The sequence below is a fragment of the Carcharodon carcharias genome, chromosome 20 (assembly GCF_017639515.1).
Source record: "Carcharodon carcharias isolate sCarCar2 chromosome 20, sCarCar2.pri, whole genome shotgun sequence".
NCBI lineage: Eukaryota > Metazoa > Chordata > Chondrichthyes > Lamniformes > Lamnidae > Carcharodon > Carcharodon carcharias.
Window position 1 is genome coordinate 25,323,300 of NC_054486.1, and position 23,131 is coordinate 25,346,430.

The 23,131-nt window shown below is 41.9% G+C and overlaps 1 protein-coding gene across 8 annotated transcripts in view; it reads left to right on the plus strand.

Annotated features, from left to right (window-relative positions):
- bahd1 (bromo adjacent homology domain containing 1) overlaps positions 1–14,496 on the plus strand; it is a 74,753-nt gene extending 60,257 nt beyond the window's left edge. For 7 of the 8 annotated variants that reach the window (XM_041215224.1, XM_041215230.1, XM_041215228.1 and 4 more), the window contains exons 5-7: positions 9,808–9,887; positions 11,090–11,181; positions 13,528–14,496. In XM_041215224.1, coding sequence (XP_041071158.1) covers positions 9,808–9,887; positions 11,090–11,181; positions 13,528–13,714 — 359 coding nt within the window. In that variant the 3' untranslated portion in view covers positions 13,715–14,496. The remainder of the gene's footprint in view (positions 1–9,807; positions 9,888–11,089; positions 11,182–13,527) is intronic. The other variant, XR_005946331.1, reaches the window with a different exon arrangement.
- The last annotated feature ends 8,635 nt before the right edge of the window (positions 14,497–23,131 follow it).

Here is a 23,131-nt window from a genome sequence, read left to right on the forward strand (position 1 = left end):
GGAGGGACACATGGCACGTGGAATTTAATGCAGAGAAGTGTGCAATGATACATTTGGCAGGAAGAATGAGGAGAGGCAAAATAAGCTGAAGGGTGCAATTCTAAAGAGGGTGCAGGAACAGAGACACCTGAGTGTATACGTACACAAATCATTGAAGTTGGAGGGCAGGTGAGAAAGTTGGATCAATTTCAGGATCCCATATGCTTTTTTATAAATAGAGGCATAGTGTACAAAAGCAAGGATGTTATAATGAACCTTTTATAAAACACTACTTCAGCTTCATTTGCACGATTGTGTTCCATTTGTGGCACAGCAGTTTGGGAAGGATATGAAGGCTTTAGAGGGTGCAGAAAAGATTTACGAGAATGGTTCCAGGGATGAGGGACTTCAATTACATGGAGAGATTAGAGAAGCTGGGGCTGTTCTCCTAGGAAGAGAACATTGAGAAGAGATTTGATGGAGGTTTTCAAAATCTCTTGAGACTGGGGTGATCTTCTAATCCATCTTTTGGACGCACCATGGTTTGCTGATCTGATTGGTCTCTGATGAATGAAGGCCAAGGGAAATATTCCTGTTCAACAATATCACTACATATTGTGTGCACACTATTTTTCCATCATCTTAATTGGCCATGTGTTCTAACTTGCACCCTGTCTTGAATATATGTCACTATAGAGGCTCATGGTATCAATCACAGGAGTGAAATTAATTTGATATGTTTATGTCAAAACATGAGATGGATGTAAATCTGAAGGATATGTTGGCTGTACTGTATGGAATGGATTAACCTTTCGTGTGTGTGTCTGGCACAGGTTCTGGAACAGATATGAAGCAAATGTAATTAATGTGAGTGTCATAATCCATAAGAGTAGATTGCAAATATTAGATCCATCTGTCACAAAACTTGGAATGGATTACAAGCAGTGGCATGAATGTCTACCACAATGTATTGAATGCATATTTCAAAAAATGGACTGGATTACAAGCAGTGGAGTGGATATCTATTTCAAACAATGTAATTTGTGTCTCAAGACAGTGGACTATCACCGCCTTGCTTGGAGAGGCATGTTTTGTACAAGGTTGTCTGTTCGCTTTACAATAATTTGTTGTCTTTGAAGATTTTTGCTTAATCTTAATGCAAAGCCTGTGGCCAAGTGTCAATGCCTGTTTACTGTTGTGTAAGTCAGTACCCTTTTTTATGGATTTTATTGAGTGTCTAATGCTCTTCGCTTGGTGACTGAAAAATTGACTGTATTCCCTTCCAAGTAACCAAGGGCTGACCAGCCCTGAGTTGACCAGATGGGTTTTTGCTCTCCAGCTTTGTAAAATGGCCTCCCAATCAAACATCAATTATGTAAAAAGATGCTGTGCCCCAACAGTGTCCATTTCTGCATTCCTGAAAATAGAAAATTAGCAACATCGGACTTCCCAATAGCTACCCTCAGTCATTTCCCTTTTTTCACCAACGTTCCTCCCAGCTTCCACCAAAAAAGTGTCAGTGGTCTGAGGCCAGTTTGGGGATTGAACAGTTGACCTCCTTAATCAGTGATGTTAAGATGCTCCACAAATACATTCGCTGCAGAGCAGTGTTATGAGTTGATAGTTTGCTGTATTCTAATTCATACTGCAGCCAATCGCCCATGTCCTTCACCCTTTCCTATCTCTTTAACATCCTCCAGCACCCCTGGGATCTCTGCATTCATGTAACTCTGACCTCATATGCACACCTTGTTTCCTCTATCCCGCCATCGGTGGCTGTACCTTTAGCTGGCTAGGCCCCAAATTCTGGAATCCACTCTAGACCTCCACATATCGCTCATCCTTGAAAGAGCCTCCAAAAAGCAAACTTTTTGTCACCCATCTTAATATCTCCTTAAGTGGCTAGTGTAAGTCTCCTTAAATTTTACTTGATAACACTCCTGTGAAACACCTTGAAACTTTGTCTATTTTAAATGCTAGTTGTTAGTACATTCTGATTAATTTGGCTGTAAGCTCCTGCTTTTAAAAGCTGGTCCTTCTGTTCTTTGAGATTATCTTGGTTCTTCTAAGGGCCTCCTCCAGTGATCATTTTGTTCCGCATCTGCCGTGGGGATGGCTGACTGATTTGCTATCCAAGCAAGTGTGGTCTCTTGGTAGTCACATGATGCTAATTTGGCATGAGGTCTCTGCCACTATGGGCAGGATGTCACTGCTCACACTCCATGACCAAAACTGTTTCCAAAACAACCCTTGGCTGGCTGAAGAATCTAACCTTATCATTGAGATGTCCCCAGTTCTCCAAGTTTGAACATCAGTTTGTTACACATTGACATATTACTTGGACCTAGGCAGACTCTGCAGCTTATTGGGAGAAGAGTGTATGTTACCTTTATGCATGTAGTGTATTTTTTTTAAAGAAATTGCAATTTTCACCTCCACATTTCAGCTCCTTTGCTGGGTCTAGTTTATTGGGTGTCAAAAGGTTTATAGTAGTTTCCTCGTGGTTAAGCCTATGAGCAGCTGCAAGTTGTAAGTGTCCCATGGCACTTCATAGGAACATTATCAAATAATTGGCACCATGCCAAAGGCGGAGACAATAGGACATGCAATCTAACTAAGACTTGGTCAGAGAGCTAGTTTCAAAAAGTATCTTGAGGAGAGGGAATTAGGGAGGGAATCCCAGAACTTATGATCCAGCAACTGATGGCCACCAGTGGTGGAGCGAAGGGAGTGGTGGAGGGACAAGATATTATTGTAGGAATACAGAGATCCAAGTTGAGCATCAAAACTCAATTACTCGATGAAGAGTTAGTGTCGCAGCTGTGTCTGATTCTGGTCTCATCCCAATGCCTGTTTGTCTAGCAGAAGTCGATGGATTACTTTGGGAGCAGCAATGCTGTCTTTTTTTTTTTAACATTTTCATTACCTTGGAGCAGAGGCTGTTTTTTGGAAGGCCAGCTGTTACACCAACCTGCAATTAACACATAGCATAAAATGTAGGTGCAGTTAAGATGTATTCATTCATGGAAAAAAGCAACCTGTGCAGTGGCGTAGAAACCGTCTGCTTTGTCTTTGAGAGATGATTAAATAACCGCTGTAGTATATCAGCAAAGTGAGTGATTGCTAGGGATTGCTCTCTATTCAGGTGTAGCAAAACAATTCTCTGCAGTGGATTCTATTCCCATCGCCACCCAATTGAACACCATTACCTCAAATCTCCCTGAACCACCTCTTTCTTACCTACAGAGCTCGCAATATCATCCAAAGACGTGACATTGGGTTCCTCACAGAATGGTTACAGCACTGAAGAAGGCTGCTCGGCGCTCAAGTCCATGGCGTCTCCCTGCAGGAGCAATTTAGTTAGTCCCATTCCTCCACCCTTTCCCCAGAGCCCTGCAAACATTTTCACTTAAGGTGCTTGCCCAATTCCCTTTTGTTAACCATGATTGAATCTCTCTGTTCCACAATCTAAGGCAGTGCATTGCAGATTGTAACCACTTGCTGTGTAGTAAAACTTTTCCTCGTATTGCCTTTGGTTCATTTACCAATCACTTTAAATCGATGTCCTCTGGCTCTTTATCTTCTGCCAATGGGAACAGTTTTATTCTATCCTGTACAGACCCCTCTATCTAATCTCCTCTCAACCTTCTCTTCCTAAAGAAAAACAACCCAAGCTGCTCCAGCCTATCCACATAGGCTGAGTCCCTCATCTCTGGAACTATTCTTGTAAATCTTGTCTGCACCCTCTCCAAAGCCTTCATATCCATACTAATGCCCAGAGTTGAACACAATACTAGAGGGAAGCCAAACCATGATTTATAAAAGCTCATCATAACTTACTTTCTTTTGTACTCTATTTTTAAAGCCCAGGATCCCAAATACCTTTTTTTTTTACCATTTTCTAAGTCTGTCCTGCCACCTGCAGTGATTTGTGTTTATGTACCCCCAGGTCTTGTCCTGCATTCCCTTTAGGATTGTATTCTTTTGTTTACATTGCCTTTCCTGTTCTTCCTACCAAACTGCATGACTCTCACCTTCTCAGTGTTCAATTTAATCTGCCAACTACCCACCTATTCCACCAGCCTTTCCATGTCCTCTTAAAGGCTGTTACCGTTTTCTTCAGAGTTCACTATACTTCAAGTTTTGTGTCATCAGAATATTATAAAATTATACCATGAATACTCAAGTCTTAGTCATTAATGTATACCAAGAGAAGTACACTGATGACACCCAGCTCTACCATCACCTCTCTGGGCCCCTGCAATGACTTTGTTGCTTTTATCAAGCAACTTGTTGTGGATGAGCTGCAATTTCTTCCAATTGAGTAATGCAAACGCTAAAAACATTATTGTTGGTCCCCATCACAAGCTCCATTCTCCTCCCTGGTCACTTGTCTCAGACTGTTTGCAGCATCCTCTATGACCACGAGATCAGTTTATGACTTCATATTTGCTCTATCACCAAGATTGCCTACTTTCACCCCCATGATATCACCTGATTCTGCTTCTGAAAGCCACATACATGTTTTAATTATCTCCAGGATTGACTATTCCAACACTTTGTCAGCTTCCTGTTTTCCACCCTCTATAAACTTGAGCTCACCAAAACTCTCCTGCCCATATACTCCACATGAGCAAATGTAAGGTTGTTCACTTTGGTAGTGTGAATAGAAAAGCAGAAGTTTTTTATTCTTCCACAGGATGTGGGTGTTGCTGGCAAGGCCAGCGTTTGTTGCCCATCCCCAATTGCCACTGTGCACCAGTGGCAGAGGGAGTGAATGTTTAAGTTATTGGATGGGTGCGGATCAAGTGGGCTGCTTTGTTCTGAATGGTGTTGAGCTTCTTGTGTTGTTGGAATCGCTCTGGTCTAGGCAAGTAGAGAGTATTCCATCACAATCCTGACTTGTGCTACAGACAAGCTTTGGGAAGTTATTGCCTCAAAATTCCTAGCCTCTGACCTGCTCTTGTAGCCACAGTATTTATATGACCAGAAACTGAACTGGACAAGTCAATGGTAACTCCCAGGATGTTGATGGCTTGGGATTCAGCGATGGGAGATGGTTAGATTCTCTTGGTGGAGGTGGTTGTTACCTGGCACTTCTGTGGTGCAAATGTTACTTGTTAGTTATCAATCCAAAGCCTGAATGTTGTCCAGGTCTTGTTGCTTATTGGCACGGACTGCTTCAGTATCCGAGGAGTAGCAAATAGTGCTGAACATTGTGCATCAGAAAACATAATCACTTCTGATCTTATGATGGAAGGAAGGTTATTGGTGAAGTAGTTGAAGATGGTGGGGCTAGGATGTTACCCTGAGGAAATGATTGGGAGGAGGCTGATGGGGCAATAATTGGCTGGAATGGATTTGTCCTGTTCTTTTGTTGAAAGGATGTACCTGGGCAATTTTCCACATTGTCGGGTAGTTTTCAGCTGTACTGGAACAGCTCAGCCAGGGGCACGGCTAGTTGCCAGCTAGGCAGTATCTGGGGGGAGAGAGAAGCAGAGTTAACATTTCAAGTCAATGACTTTTCATCAAGTTAGTATGGAGTGTACCTCCATACCATTCTGTACGAAAGCAATTCAGGGATGAGAAATTTCTGCTGTTTGGCAGATTTCCAACTTTTGGATCATGGAATTCCACCCTTTTAATTTTATTCCCAATCTCTGCCTGGCCTGGAGGAGCTGTCATTCAGCCCCTTTCTCTTTAATCCAGTGCCAATCTGACAAGCTTTCTGTGATTGGGAGATGCAGAGGCCGTGCCCCCAGTAGCTGCTGCTCCCACGTGCAGCCTGGGCTGGACTGTCTTTCTGGTGCAGGGTAGCTGGATCTTCTCGCCCAATCCAAGGCCCAGTTACCGATGTAGCAACACAGCAGCAGCCCACCTCTTGGCTTCAGGCTCTGGCCCTGTTGGGAGAGTCCTGCCAGCCTTGATTTCAACTACACCCTGCTCTAGGCAGCAGTCGCTGTCTTGTACTGCCTCTGACTCAACCTGCTTGAGACCCCAGCATTACCCAAGTGCCCAGTGATGGAATAGGCTGCGCTTCCTGGCCTGGCAGGTTCTGAGCCCCCTGGGAGGTGCTATCCCCTGGGGATACAGCTTCCTCTTCCCCAGCAGTGTGCATCCAAGAGCCACAGCTGCCAGCTGACAGTGTGGAGGTGGTGCAACGGTGGTTGGAGGAGCTGCTGTTCAGCAGCAAGGAGGTGCAGCTGGAATGGCTGCAGGTCTGAGAGAACAAAGCTAGGGGGTGAGTGTGGGAAGCAGAGCCTGGGATCTAGGGTTTGGGACCTGACAACCGCTTCTCTCCGACGTCAATCATTGTTTCAAAAAGATTTAGGATTTGAGTCTAGTTTATAAAATGTTCCCCTTTTATCCATCATTATTGCTGGTTTTCCATTCCAGCTCTCCCACACCTGAGCAAGTTGGAGAAATTCAAGCACACTTTATGGACTGAATGTTATAATGTTGCTTTTTATTTTTGCTGATGTCTACAGTCATGTTAATTTTCAAGAATTTGTTTATGGGTTCTGGGTATCGCTGGCAAGGTCAACATTTGTTGCCCCGTCCCTAATTGCCTTTCAGAAGGTGGTGATGTGTTAAAATAAGGTCACATGGGAAAATAGTTTTCAAAGCACTGCTGTGGTCCTTTTGCTTAGCATGTACATAATCCAGCAAGGTCATATTCTGTTGTTAGTATGTATTTCGTGCACTAACTGCATTGAATACTGAAATACTGAGGTCATTTTGGTGATTTTATAGAAATGCATTGGTCCACAGTCTTGACAGTAATAGAAGATAAACAAAAGGGAGAACTAACGTTTCTACCCACTTGAAGTCGTCTTTTTGAAATGGCCTAGAAGCATTTGCATTTCCACCACAGATCATTAAAAGATCATGTCGTAATTATGGTTCTTTGTCATAATCACAAAAGAAAAAAATCAGACCTTTTTGTCTTCGGCTGCTCTCATCCCTAGCACTAGGAGACAAATGGCATTGTTGGCTTTTATTGTAAAAAGGAAGTTTTGCTACAATTGTATATAGGACTTTGGTGAGACCACCCCTGGAATACTGGGCAGTTTTGGTCTCCATATCTAATGAAGGATTTATTTGCCTTAGAGGTTGTACAACAAAGGTTAATTTGTTTGGTTCTGGAATGAGGGGGTTGTCCTACGATGAGAGGCTAAGTAAATTGAGCCTATATTCTCTAGAGTTTAGTAGGATGTGAGGTGACCTTATTGAAGGGGCTCGACAGGATGGACACTGAGAGGTTATTTCCCCTGGCTGGGGAATCTAGAACACTGGGGCACATCATCAGAATAAGGGGCAATCTTTTAGGACTGAGGTGAGAAATTTCTTCACTCAGGGTTGTGAATCTTTTGAATTCCCTACCCCAGAGGGTTTTGGATGTTCCATCATTGATTATGTTTAAGGCTGATATAGACAGACTTTTGGTTTCTCAAGGAATAGAGGGATATGGGGAATAGGCAGGAAAATGGAGTTGCAGCATAAGATTGGTCATGATTTTCTTGAATGGCAGAGCAGACTTGAGCTGTATGGTCTAGTCATCCTGATACTTATTTAAGGCTTGCCAAGTTCCATTCATCCATCACCCTATACTTGCTGACCTGCATTGGCTCTTGGTCTGGCACTGCATCAGTTTTAAAATTCTCATCCTTGTTTTCATTTTCTTCCATTGCCTTGCCCTTCACTATCTCTAACTTCCTTCAGCCTTACAACCTTCAGATCTCTGTACTCCTCCAGTTCTGGCCCCTGTGCATTCTCTTTCTTCACCTCACTATTGGTGCATGGGCCTTTCTCCATGCAAATTGAGCTTTCTACCTCCCTCTCAATTTTTAAGACTCACTTTTAAAAAATTTTTACTTTACCAAGCTTTTGGTCATGTGTTGTAATATCCCCTCCCTTGGTTTGGGATCACTTTGTCTGATTTATGTTCCTGTGAAGCACCTTGAGAAATTTCACTACATTAAAGGTACTGTATAAATGCCAGTTGCTGAAATGTATTGGTATTGAAACTGATCCCCAGTGTGGAACATGCAAAAGATGTGTTTGAAAACAGTAGTTAAAGGACAGAGCAGGAACGAAATTGCAGCACTATAAACCTCCATTTTTCATCTTCTAAGTGGACTATCTGCATGGTTAGGAATCCCACCTATGTTCTTTCCTCTAGTCCCAGGGCTATGTCAGATAGATCTTCTTGATCTTTCTTCACTCTTCCTTGCAGCCCTGGTTTTTATAGACTATCAATGTAGTGAGTTAGATCCAAAGAAATCTAACTGGAAAATCTCAGGTGAGTGCTGCATCCAGCTTTGCAGTAAGATCTCTGAGAGGGGCATCTTTGTCAAGTAATGTTAGCTTAAGATTTCCTGCAATCATTTTTCCAAAATCTTCAGGTCCCATGACTCAAGAATAAGTTGCCTCTCTGCAAGATCAGGAAGTGACAAGCTGTCTTTGGCCTAGTGTTAATAGGAATGATGAGACAGCCCCACACTGCTTTCCTGATATCTTCACTACTTCTGAAGTTAGCCCTTCCATTTCAACTATTTTTCACATGTTTGCTCATGCAATTGTTATTATTTTTGAGTTTCTTTTGTCCGCCTGTTTCATTAACCACCACCTTCACATGTAGCTGTTTTGTAACTTACGCAAGCAGGATAAAGTAATTTCTATCAGTACACTAAACAGAATATCAAAAACACTGTCCGGTATATCTGGAGCTCACTGTTATGATGATCATAAATGGGAAGAAAACTGAGCTTTGTTATGTAAACTTAATACTAGTTAAATAAACGGTAGCAGCAATTCAAGTTACTATCCCAAACTAAAGCATTAGGAATGGGACATGATTCAGGCTAAACTCCTGCGATAAAGCAGAGGGAATAGGTAGTGATTGAGGCTAATCTCTCGAGTTCAAAAACATTACAGATTTTGACTAAATTCAACTACTTGATCTTCATAAAACTGTAGGTGGCTGTTGGCAGTTGCTCTAACGCTCCAGCTACTTTCACCCTCCTCCTGTCCCCAAATGTGGTTGTGAGACTTCTATCAGCATCTGTGTGTCATTGCTACTGCTCTATCAATACCTGGGTGATCTCCAACAAGCCCCTCCCTACTTTGCAAATCTCACAAGTGCTATTTTATTGCTAGTCTCTCTAGCAGAAGTTGCTGGTGTAAGAGTGCTGTACGGAATAATGCACAAAACGCCTACAAGATTTTAAATATTCTGCTTCCGTGATTGTTTGGGTGCTTTTTGCCTTGATTAGTGTGTCTTTTAATTGAGATGGATTACGTTTTGTTTTCCTTTTTTTTATTCGTACTCGGCAAGTTGGCGTCTCTTGTTAAGACCAGAAGTGGGCAGGGTAGAGTTTTGGTACAACTGAATGGCTTGCCAGGCTATTCAAAAGGCATTTGAATCGAGTACCTTGGTGTAAATCTGGAGTCATGTACAGGCTAGACTGCATAATGATAGCAGAATTTCTTGCCTAATGGGTGTACTGGTGAACTACTTTGATTTTTATGGCAACCGTATAGTTTCATGGTCACTTTTGCTGATAATTTTTTTTTAAACAAGAGGCTACTAAATTCAGATTCTCAAATTGCCATGGTGGGATTTAAATTCATGTTCTTTGGATCACTAATCTAGTAATGCAAACCAGTGCATCAGTGTATCCAGCCAGGCTAGTCTAGCTGGTCGCAGAGAAGCCCAGTGGTTCTCTGGAGGCAGCTGAAGTTGCTAGGAGCATTGTGCAAGTTTGAGTGGTTACTGGGGCCTTTGCCTGAGCTCAAACTCATTAAAGTATTGCTTTCTTCCTGTAGGGGAACTCATGATGAGCCTTTACTGGTACTACAGGCCTGAGCACATCCAGGGAGGCAGAAATCCAAGCATTCACTGTGAGGTGAGAATCAGCAATCTTCCCTACAGAGTCTTTAGGCGTTCACTTCTAAATCCTCTGTCTCTGCCTCTTGCTCTGTGCCTCTGCTGCCCTGTACTGGCCTCTTGCCCTGCTCCTATCTCTTCCTGCCCTCTGCCTCTTGCTATATTAGCGTCTTCCCAGCATCTGTTTCTTGCGTGTATTTGTGTGTGTGTGTGTGTGTGTGTATTGTAAGTATACTCTCCGTTCAGCATTGTCTTGGCTTTCAGTCGTCAGCTTCTTATTTTCAAGTTATTGTGACTATATTTGATGTGTAATGAAACAGTGATGTAGAAGGCAAGAGGTTGTGTGTTTAACCTACGTTTGGTGATGCAAAAGGAAGAATTTGCATTTAGAAAGTGCCCTTTATCACATCTTGAAGTGCTTGAAGTCTAATGAATTATGAGGTGTTGTGGGCTAAGGCAGCAACCATTTTTAAATACGGCAGGATCCCAGAAATGACAATGCACTGGTTGATGTGTCGGTCTCATTTTGATGTGGGGTGCTGGGAAAACACCCAAGCCAGGAGGTAGTGTAGCAGTTCAATTCCCAACCTGGAGAATGGCACCTCTGATAATGCAGCCCTTCCTGGAGTAGAACTTGAACTTCTGATTTGGCGAAAACAGGAAATGAGCGCTACCAGACTGAGCAACACATTTTCTTTCCTGCAGCTTAGTGTCAAGTGGCTCCCTTGGACAAGTGCCAATAGATTAAACAGTACGGTGATCTGAAGAATAACATTATTGGGAGCTGAGGCTGAGACTGTTTAGTAGGGGAGAATTTCTCAGCTCACAGTCGCAGTACACAGTTTAGGATGAAGCCAGGCACAGATGCGGTTAAAGCAAAACAGAAACTTAGATCAGTTGGCATCCATAAAGAGTTCTGTCTCTGATTTTTAATAATGGTGAAGACTACCCTGGCTTTACAGGGTCTGTCTTATATACTGAATGACAACTGACCTTTCCCTCTCCTCCCGCTCTGCAGAATGTGGCAGTTTCATCCATGGAACACGAACAGTTTGTTTAGGTCCATGTGATCAGGGTTGAGCATACTGATGGGTACCTTGGCATCATGATGATGTGCTGCTGGAATGGACAGGAGCATTAATGAGATTGATGAGGCTGAATAGGCCAGTGTTTTGTGTAGTGCAGGCTTTTTAAAGTTCTATCTCTCGTCTTCTTCCGCAGAATGAGATCTTTGCTTCTCGGCATCAGGATGAGAATAGTGTGGCCTGCATTGAAGAGAAATGCTATGTGCTGACCTTCTCTGAATATTGTCGGTGAGTGCTTCCAGACATTCCAGTGCTTTTGTGGGGGAAGAGGGCATAGGAATGGGACACACTTTCATAGAAATGTAGCCTCTTGATGGAGAGTCTAAAACCAAAGGCCATAAATATAAAATCACTAATGAATCCAAAAGAGAATTCAGGGGAAAATTCTTTACTCAATGGTTGGAATGTGACATTCCCTAGCACATAGAGTAGTTGAGATAAATAGCATAGATGTTTTGAAGGGGATGTTAAATAAACACAAGGGAGAGAAAAATGAGGAAAAAGTGAAATGGAACAAGAGAAAAGACAGAACGGCAAAGGTGGCAGGAAATCTATTGCAGGAAATTGGTTAGTAGTCAGAGTTAGAGAGATGTGCAGAGGGGATGTAGGACTGATAGGGAATCTGGAGGGCAGCTCCCTTTTTTTTACTTTTAGTCTGTTTCCAGGTACTGTTTTATTTGAACAGGAGTCAGTGCCCTTTCAGCTTGCTCCGCCATTCAATTATATCATGGCTGTACTGTATCACAGCTCCATATCATTGGATAATCCTACCTAACAAACATGAACATAAGAGTTAGGAGCAGGAGTCGGCCACTTGGCCCTTTGAGCTTGCTCCGCCATTCAATAAGATAATAGCCGATCGGAGTGTAACCTCCCGCCTGTACCCGATAACCTTTCACCCCCTTGTTTATCAAAAATCTATCTACCTCTGACTTGAAAACATTCAAAGACTTTGCTTCCACTGCCTTTTAGGGAAGAAAGTTCAAAGACTCACTACCCTCAGAGAAAAAATTTCTTCTCATCTCTCTCTCAAATGAGTGACCCCTTATTTTTAAACAGTGACGTCTAGATTCTCCCACAAGAGGATACATCCTCTCCACATTCACCCTGTCAAGACCTGTCGGGATCATATATGTTTCAATCAAGTCACTTCTTACTCTTCTAAACTCCAGCGGATAAAAGCCTAGCCTGTCCAACCTTTTCTCCTAACACAACCTGCCCATTCCTGGTACTAGTTTAGTAAACCTTCTCTGAACTGCTTCTAGTGCATTTGTACCCTTCCTTAAATAAGGAAACCAACACTGTACCCAGTACTCCAGATGTGGTCTCACCGGTGCCTTGTACAACTAAAGCGAAACCTCACTACTTTTATATTTAATTCCCCTCACAACAAATGATAACATTCTATTAGCTTTCCTAATTACTGCACACTAGCCTTTTGTGATTCAAGCACTAGGATACCCAGATCCCTCTGCATCTCGGAGCTCTGCACTCTCCCACCATTTAGATAATATGCTTTTTTATTCTTCTTGCTGAAATGGACAATTTCACATTTTCCCCCATTATCCTCCGTTTGCCAGATCTTTACCCACTTACTTAACCTTGTAGCCACCTTATGTCCTCTTCAAAAATTACTTTCCTACTTATCTTTGTATCATCAGCAGATATAGCAACCATACCTTCTGTCCCTTCATCCAAGTTACTTATATAAATTGTAAAAAGTTGTGGCCCCTGTGGCCCGCCACTCGTTACTCGTCAATGAGGAAAAGACCCATTTATGGCTACCCTCTTTTTCCAGTTAGCTAGCCAATCTTCTATCCATGTCAAAATGTTACTCCCCACACCATGAGCTTTTATTTTCCTCAATGACCTTTGACATGGCACCAAATGCCTTCTGGAAATCTAAGGACGGTACATCCACTGCTTCTCCTTTATCCACAGCACATGTGACTCCTTCAAAAAAACTCCAGTAAATTGATTGAAGATGATTAGATGATTTCCCTTTCACAAAACCATGCCTGATTGCCTTGCCCAAGTGCCCTGCCATAACATCTTTAACAATAGCTTCCTTTGCTCCTGAATGGCCTGGTTCTAATATTAATATTATGTCTCCTTGCTCTTGATTACTTCAGAGGAAATAGTTTCTCCCTATCTACCCTATTATTATATTAAGCACCTTGATCCGATCACCCCTCAACCTTCCTAAACCAAGTTCATGCGATCTGTCCTCATAATTTAACTCTCTAAGCCCTGGTATGATTTTGGTCAATCTGCCTTATGCCTACTCCTAAGTCAAGATAACTTGCCTGAGGTTTGGTGTCCAAAACTGAATGCAGTACTTGAACTGGGGTGTGACCAAGACTTTGTATAACTGAAGATTAACTTCCTGCTCTTTGTATTCTAACCCCAGTCCCCTTGAGATATATTGAATGGAAATGGTTTCAGTTTTTCCAATGGCACTACCCGTTATCAGCCCAATAGTCGAGGACGTCTGAGAGGCGGGCGGGTTCTGGTGTAAATGACCCTATCTCTTCCTCCATTCTCATTTCAATTTCCTCCTATGCTCTTGTGCAGGTTCTGTGCCTTGGCAAAGTGGCGAGAGGAGGGAGCCCCTGATCACAGACCAATGGTCCCTCCCTCCGAAGAATACTCCACTCCTTCCCACCGCAAGGTCCCGGAAAACACAGACCCGGATCTGGTCTTTATTTGCAGACATGTGTATGACTTCCGCCATGGTCGAACTCTGAAAAACCCGCAATAGGTTATAGCACTTCCCGAATTCCAAGGGAACTCAGGCTTAGAAAACAAACACATACAATTACAGGAAAACGCATATAATGGATTTTGACTGGAGGTATGATTCCACACAAACTTCCTGGTGGACAACAAACACTCTTCCCTTTGCCTTATGTACATAAATTAGAGAAATTTTTAAGACCTGTTCAATCACGCTGATGGCATACCAAAGGACAGTGACCGATCCGAAAACTAGCTTCTGGAAAACAGCGCTGGTTTCTGCACTAATCAATTCGACGATGTCATCACAACACTTGTCACTTTTCTCATGCTCATCCTCCATCACCACTAACAACGGGACCTGATTCCCGAGCAATTGACGACCCATTTTGCGATTTTTAAAAATTATAAACGGTAACAAAAAAATTGCACTTATATTCCAAACTGATTTATTTCTCAAATGACCCTTACCCAATTTCCAGGTTGGCAATGAATGCCAGCACTTAAATGTTTACGTCTGAATTGGGATAACATTCCAAATTCTTCTCTCTCTTCCCTCTCTTTTTAATTATTATTACAAAGAAAATTACTTGTTGGTATTAAATTTCAGAAAAATTGTATTGCGTTTTGAGGAAGAAAAATTAATATATGATTTAAGTTTGATAGCTATGTTTTGAAGAGACTGTTTTTTAAAAAGAAAATGTTCACTCTCTACTGATGTCCTGATGTTTTCACTTGAAAGTTTCTAATTATGTTTGAAGTGTTAGGCCTTTTGGCCACATAGAATTAAAGATGTTTCTGCCATCACCATTGGGATTTACTTTCACTGCCATTTCTCCCAACATTTAGCACTACTGCTCTAGATTCTGTTTGCAGCTTGTTAGAAATGCCCAACATTGGTCATTCTTGAATCTAAAATGGACGTCAACAACAGTGAGCAGATTCTGATCACCAAAGCATCAGCTTGATATTCCTAACGGGCACTTTGTACTAGTGAACCTGGGAAGGATCTGCATTGATATAGCACCTCTCATTATGTTCTGAAGCATGTTGCAGCTAATGAAGTAATTTTAAAGTGCAGTCACTGTTGTAATGCAGGAAACGCAGCAGTCAATTTGAGCACAGTGAGCTTCCACAACAGTTGGGTAATGACTAGATAATCTGTTAATTTTAGTTGAGGGATAAGTACGACCAGGACACCCATGCTGCTGTTTGCATAGCACAGAGCAATTTTCATGCTCACCTGAGAGGGCAGACAGGGCTCCTGTTTTAACATCTCATCTGAAAGACAGCAGCTCCAACAATGCAGCACTTGCTCAGCACTACACTGGATTATTTGCCTGGAGTGCGGCTTGAACTTGACCTGGAGACTTAAGAATACTACGCACTGAATCACAGCTGACATTTGGAAATTCTCACAATGACATGGAAAATGCTGAAAGGACCCAAGCCTGTCTGTGTTAAAAATGGAGAAAAGGAGGCTAATGTTTGTTGTATATCCATTAGAATTTGAAGACAAGTGAATCCTTTTGTTAGACGAGGAAAAATGAAGGGGAATGAGTGGCGGGGGTTGGGGAGAGCAGGTTAGTATGAATTTCTCATGTAGCATCCATAACTTTGGATAGGCAAAAGGTTTTCAAGACCATTAATGTTATGTTTCACTGGAAATTTGCTGGCATCTGTGGAACTGCAGAGATCCCTTGCGCATCAGAGGTTAACTGCGATCACAATGAATGGAAAGGAAAAGTTTGAAAACACTCTGAGAATGGAAGAAGTACAGTGGAAGATTTCATGGGAATCTGACACTATCCTTCACCAAGTTAATCTTCAGTCTGTTAATCAGCACTCCCATTAGTCTTCCTGATGACTTCACTCGCTGAGTATCACCCAGTAGTTTTTCCATAGCCATATTAACTGGGTTTCTGACTTATCTCCTGGATGCTGCTGCCAGGAACTTGGGAGGAAAAAAAACTGTGTGGTTTGCAATTCTTAGGAGTAGGAGAGCTGTGAGCACAGTTGGGGAAATCTGCTAAACAGAATGGTGACTGGCATTTGAAAGCAGAAATTTGGTGCAGAGGAAGAAAGGAGGTGCTGAGTAATTTTAAAGCATAGGCAAAAATAAGTAAATGTATAGCTAATCTAATTAGATAAATATATATTGTATACACACCCCCAACACAAATAATGTGTGTGTAGATAGATTTTTCAGCAAAATGATTTTTACACCTGAGGTCCATTGTCTGCAATTCCTGTGTCGTGTGGGAACTTCAAGATACTTCATGTGTCCTGGATAAATACTTACACAGCAAGTGCTTCCAGTTACTTAACCACTAGTTTGGGGTTTCTTGAGGACCAGAAAGAGTCCCTGTAGAGCATATAGGAGGCTGAGAGTGCATGTTCCAGAAAGTGGTAACCTCACAGCCAGTGTTCAAAGGTATAATAAGTGAATGGCCATCCAGTTGGTTGAAAGAAGCAATGAGTACAGGAATCTTCCAAGAGGGTGGAACACCCTGGTTTTCAGTGCTGAATAAGGGTGAGATTGATGACACTGGAGGTGTGCAGTTTAGAATACTTCTACAGCATCATTCACTGCATATGGGGTGATCGCAACAAAGTGTGGAAATGCAGTTCTTATAAGGCATTTGATAGGGGTAGAGATTTCTGCATCTGCCAGCGTGAGTCCTGCATGTGTTGCCTCCACACTAACAGGGTAAAGAACGTCACTGAATGGGTGCAGAACACTTGAGGTGGGAAGAGTAACAGCAGAAGGTTGGAACCAATGATGTAAGTAGGAAAAAGGTTGTGGTCCAGCTGTCAGTGCTGCAGGAGTTTGGCAGAAAATTAAAGTGTAGGACCTCAAAGGTAGACCTTTTATGGACTACTCCAAGAACTGTGTATTAATAGTTTTGTTGAATAAAACAGGATAATGAAAGCTGGGTAAATGATGCAGAGGAGAGGGCTTCAGATTCCTGGGGCATTGGAAACAGTTCTGTGGCACAGGAAGGACCTGTTCAAGGTGGGTGGGTTACACCACAAAAGGTTTGGGGCCAATGTCCTCACTGGAAAGTTAACTAGTGCTGTGGGGGACTATATAAATAAATTTAGAAGGGGATTTGGCACCAGGAAGAAACATTTGAGAGGAGAAACAGCACTCAGGACTAGGAGAGGCAAACAACATTAAAACAAAAAGCAGTTCAAAAATCAGAGGGATCAGATGGCAATGGGGGAGGGAGAGTATTGCGAGGCAGACTAAGACTGGTTTGAAGTGCATGCACAGTGTGGAAATAAGGTTGCTGATCTGCAGGCAAAAGTAATCATGTAGGATTATAATGAAGTAGCAATAACTGGTCTGGTTTAAATAAGGGAATGTATGGGTATTTTTAGTTACAAGGTATTCAAGAAAGATAGCAAAGGGAAAAAAGTGGTGACAGTATTGATCAAAGAAACTTTTAGCACTGGAGAGTTCAGAGACGATCTATTTTCTGTGAATTAAAAAAATAGAGAAGCTATTACAATGTTGAATGGAGGCAAAAAGCCACCAAATAGTGGAAAAGAGACTGGGGAGAAGCAGATTTGTTGTGAAGTTGCAGAAAGGTGCAAGAGCCAAAGAATAATAATGGAAAACTTCATGTGGCCTAGTATAGACCAGAACAATAACTGTGTAAAGGGGAGGGAGGAGTTCCTGAAATATGCACAAGAGAATTTTCTTGGTCATTGTGTTTTCAACCATTGAAGAAGCAGAGCTGGATCAAGTTCTGGGGAATGAAATGGGGCAAATTAAGCATTTTCACTGCTGAGGGTTTTTGGGAAACAGTGATCACTATCATTAAGATTAAAGTAGTTATGGAAAAGGACAAGGACAAAAATCAAGTGTGAAAATACTCAACTGGAGGAGAGCCTATTTCAATGAGTTGGAAGTGGATCTGTCCCAGGTGGATTTGGAATCAAAGATTGGCAAGTATAATAGTAAACAAGCAATGGGAAGCCCTTAAAGACCAGGTCATTCGGATACACTAGGTACATTCCAATGGGAGGGAGGAAGGGTATCTAAAGCTACAACTCCCTGGATTACAAAAGATGTAGAGATGAAAATAAAACAGGAAAAGGAAGCTTATTATAAATGTCAGATTCAAAACTCTGCAGAGAACCGAGCTGAACACAAAGTACAGGGGAGAACTGAGAAAGGTTAAGAGGGACAAAGTGTATGAGAATAGATTAGCGGATGACCAAAATAAAAGAACCCAAAGACTTGGATAAACATTAATAGTACAAGAGAATCTTATGGTAAGGTGTAGCTGAATAGTGACCCAAAAAAATCATTTAATGAATGCAATGGGTATGGCTGAGACACTGGATAATTACTTTGCATCTTTACTATCTCCTCTGTTATTGTGACAATGTCAACATTCTTCTTCAGTGGAGAAATTTGTAGAGTAAAAAAAAATGAAAGAAGCACTTAAAAGGTTGACATCTTAAAGCAGAAAAGTTGCCTACTGTGGCTGGATGCATAGTAACATATTGAAGGATGTAAGGGTGGAAGGTACAGGCTCTGGCCATAACTTTTAAACTCTTTATGTATGGGAGTGGTGCCAGAAGACTGGAGAATTGCAAATGTTACTTCTCTTTGACAAAAGAGGAAAGGGACAGGCCAGTCAGCTTAAGATTGATGGGTAACCTTATAGATATTAATCCAGGGCAAAATGAATTGGCAGTTGAAAAAAATATGCGCTAATAAAGAAGGCCAACGACTAGCTTGATTGAGCTCTTTGAAGTAATGGAGTCAATGAAGAGTGTGCAGTTTATGTTGCTTATATACATTTTCAAAATGTGTTTGATCAATATCCACATAAATGTGTTAGAATTGAAGACCATGGTCTTCAAGTGCAGTAGTTGTGTGATACAGAATTGGCAGAGGGACAGAAAGCAAAGAGTAGGGTGAACGGTTGTTTTTCAGACTGGAGACAAATGTGCAGTGGTGTTTCTCTAAGGGTTGGTTTGGGAACCTGTGCCCTTTTTGATATCAGAGATTTGGCTTGGGTATACATGGCATAATTTCACATTTTACAGATGACATGGAACACAAATATAGCAAGCAGTGAGGAGGATAGCAATGAACGTAGGCTGGAGAAATGGGCAGACATGTGGCAGATGAAATTTAAGAGTGTGAAGTAATTTACTTCGCTAGGAACAATGAGGAGAGGCAATGTAAATTAAATTATACAAATTTAAAGGCAGCGCAGGAACTAAGACACCTAGGTATTATGTAGACAAATCTTTGAAGGTGGCAGTCTAAGTTGAGAGGAATATTCAAAAGGCATATAGGATCCTTGACTTTATCAATAGACACAGAGTGCAAAAGCATGGAAGTTATGCTAAACCTTTATTTCCTAGGCACCAGCTGAGAGTATTGTGGCCAAGTCTCAGTACCATACTTTAGGAAGGATGTTAAGGCCTTAGAACAGCTAAAGAGGAGATTTATGAGAATGGTAGTAGGGCTGAAAGATTTCAGTTATGTGGAGAGACTGAAGAAAGTGGGATTTTTCTCTGCAGAGCAAATAAATGATTTGGAAGAGATGTTAAATGTTATGAATGGTTTTGATAGACAAAATAGGGCTAAACTGTTTCCAGTGAGAGGTTCAGTGACCAAAGGACACAAAGGTATGGTGATTGGCAAAAGAACCAGAGGTGTCGTGAAGAACAGATTTACTTAATGAGTTATAATCTGAAATGCACCACCCGAAAGTTTGGTTGAAAGATTGCATGGTAACTTGTTGGAAGGGAATTGGTTACTTGGGAATGAAAAATTTGCTGGACTCTGGGTAAAGAGTAAGAGAGCAGGACTAATTGGATAGCTCTTTCAAAGATGCAGTGGGCCAAATGGTTGCCTCCAGTGCTGTCATATTCTATGATTCTCTGCGTAAGCCATTTAGTTCCTTTTGCCATTCAATTAAAGCATAGCTCATCTGCACCTTATTACCCATCTACCTGCCTTGTTTCAATTCCCTTAATACCCTTACTGATCATAAAAACCTATTCACAGGCTGGGATTTTTGGTCCTGCCCACAGCAGCAATCGTTGCAGCTGGGATGGAAAATCTGACGGACCAGCCAAGGATCTGTTGATTTCGGGCGAGAATTTCCAGTCCCGCGGCAGGTGAATCGGAAAATCCCATACTTAGTTTTCAAATCTTCAGTCGACCCCCAGCCTCATCAGCTATTTGGGGAGAGTTCCAGATTTCCACTACCCTTTCCGTGAAGAAGTGCCTCCTGACATCACCCCTGAATGATCTAGCTTGTATTTTAAGGTTATGTTCCCTTGTTCTGGACCCCGCCCCCCGCCCCCCGCCCCGAGAAAATAGTTTCCTCGCGTATCCTTTCAAATCCTTTAATTGTCTGAAGCACCTCAAATACATTACCCCCTTAATCTTCTATATTGGAGGGAATAAAAGCTAGGTTTATGGAACCTGCGCTCAATTTAACCTTTTTATCCCCAGATTGATGCTTGTTTGTTCACTGTCGGGTGTCCTCTCTCAGTCTCACTTTCTTTGTAGCAACTGCAAGCAGTTGCTTTGAGTCAAAGACTCTATGCACACCAACCAAAAGCCAATGGGAGGGGGTGCAGTGTGTTTGGAAGGGCATTGATTGAGGAGTGGAAGGTGTTGGAGCTGTGAATCATTTATTAGAATAATTCCAGAGACTGCTTGTCCCAAAGTTGTCTGCATGGTGCCCAACAGCAGGTCTGCAAGAGAAAAAGAATGAGAGATTGCTGTTGAGTCATTCGTTTAAGAGGTTTTGTAGCTTCTTTTCGGAATGGCTCCAGTGCAGCACCGAGGGAATGCTGCACGGTTGGAGGTGCTGTCCTTAAACCAAGCCTTCGACTGCCCTTGCAGGTGCAGGTATAAGATTTTATAGCACTATTTTGAACTACAGCAAGTGACTTCTCCCGGTGTTTTGACCAATATTTATCCCTCCACCAATATTACAAAAACAGGTTATCTGGTTATCGTATTACTATTTGTGGGACCTTGCTGTGTGCAAATTAGCTGCTGCATTTCCAACATTACAACTGTGACTACATTTCAAAACTACTTTGGCTATAAAGTGCTTTGGGATGTTCTGAAAGATGCTATAGAAATGCAAGCTTTTTAAGTGCTTTGTGTCATTTTGTTACAAGACAGGAAGATTTTATACTTGTGAATTTCAGCTATTAATTTTAATGGTGCAAACTTTCTGAAGTATCCTCACTTACAATTGGGAGTTCATGTAATACAACTCCTAGGATCTACTTCTAAAGTTGACAATTCTAAATGCAGTGGGTATTCAATCACCAGTTCTGGAGAGATGGAGCATTATATTCCAGTTCTGTCACAGGTCAGTCAGCATCATGAAAAGAAATGAATTCCAGGTGTGACAGCCCACCCGAAAAGCAGAACCTTCAGTCCCTGTTGAAGTGTTAATCTGTACTCACTCTTCAAGAACTTGTTTATATGTTACATTTAACAAAATAAAATGCCTTGATCTTTACAGGGGCATCATAACACTGAGCCACATGAGATTTAAGGAGCATCTTAAAAGAGGAGTGAGGTGGAGAGGTTTAAGAAACAGCTTTGGGCCTAGAAGGCTGAAGGCACAACTGCCAACAGAGATGCACAAGGGTGGAAACTCATCAGTAAGCTGCAGGCTGTATTTTTGATTTGACATGCAAGGGTTTGGGGGAATTGTGTACCTAATTTCTCAGTGTGCTGCTGCAATTGGGCTAGTGAGCTCCTGATCTGCACAGAAGGGCTCGAGACAGAGAAACTTTGGGAGGGAAAAGTGTCTGGTGTTGAGGGGCAGGCTTAATAGGAACATAGGAAATAGGAGCAGGAGGCGGCCATTTGACCCCACAAGCTTGCTCCGCCACTCAACTAGATCATATTTGATATACCTCAATGCCATTTTCCTGCACTAGCCCCATATCCATTATGTCTTTAACATCTAGAAATTTATTGACCTCTTTCTTGAACATACTCGATGACTGAGCCTCCACTGCCCTCTGGGGTAAAGAATTCCAAAGATTCACCACCTCTGAGCGAAGAAGTTCCTCCTTGGCTTGGTCCTAAATGGCCCACCTCTTATTCTGAGACTATGTACCTGGTTCTAGACATCCCAGCCAAGGGAAGCATCTTGCCTGCATCTACCATGTTGGGCCCTGTAAGAATTTTGTATGCTTCAATGAGATCACCTCTCATTCTTAAACTCTAGCAAATACAGGCCCAGTCTCCTCAATTTCTCCTCATAGGATAATCCCACCATTCTAGAAATCAGTTTGGTGAACCTTCATTGCACTCCCACTATAGCAAGTGTAGCCTTCCTTGGGAAAGGAGACCAAAACTGTACACAATACTCCAGGTGTGGTCTCTCCAAGATGCCATACAATTTCATCAAGACACCTTTATTCCTGTGCTCTTGCAGTAAAGGCTAAATTACCATTTGCCTTCCTAATTGCTTTCTGCACTTACATGTTAGCTTTCATTTACTCATGAGCAAGGACACCCAGGTCCCTTTGGACATAAATGTTGAGAAATTGGAACTGTTTAAGAAATATTCTGCGTTTCTGTTTTTCTTACCAAAGTGGATAACTTCACGTTTTTCCACATTATATTCCATCTGCTATGTTCTTGCCCACACTCTTAGCCTGTCTAAATCCCCTTGAAGACTCTGCATTCTCCTCACAAATCACATTCCCACCTAATTTTGTGTCATCAGCCAGCATGGAAATATTACACTTGATCCCTATGTCCAAATCATTAATATAGATTGTCAATATTTGAGCCTCAAGCACTGATCTTTGTGGTATCTTAGTAGTTGCAGCCTGCCAACCTGCGAATGACCCACTTATTCCAACTCCATCTTCTGTTAACCAGTTCTCAATCCATGTTAGTATATTACCCCCAATCCCATGTGCTCTACTTTTGTTTACTAACTTCTTGTATGGCACCTTATTGAAAACATTCTGAAAATCCAAATACACCACATCCGCTGGTTCCTCTTTATCTATTCTGCTAGTTACATCCTCAAAAAAACTCCAACAGATTTGTCAAACATGACTTCCCTTTCATAAATCCATGTTGACTCTGCCCAATTCTACCATTATTTTCCATTTGTTTAGTTATCACATCCTTTATAATAGATTCTAGCATTTTCCCTTCTACAGATATCAGGCTGACAGGTCTGTAGTTCCCTGTTTTCTCTCTCCCTCTTTTAAATCGTGGGGTTACATTTGCGACCTTCCAATCTGCAGGAATCGTTCCAGAATCTACAGAATTTTGGCAGATGAGCACCAATGCATCCACTATCTCTACAACCACCTCTTTCAACACTCTGGGATGTTAATCATCAGGTCTAGGAGATTTATGAACTTTCAGTCCCATTAATTTCTCCAGTACTACTTTTTTACTGAG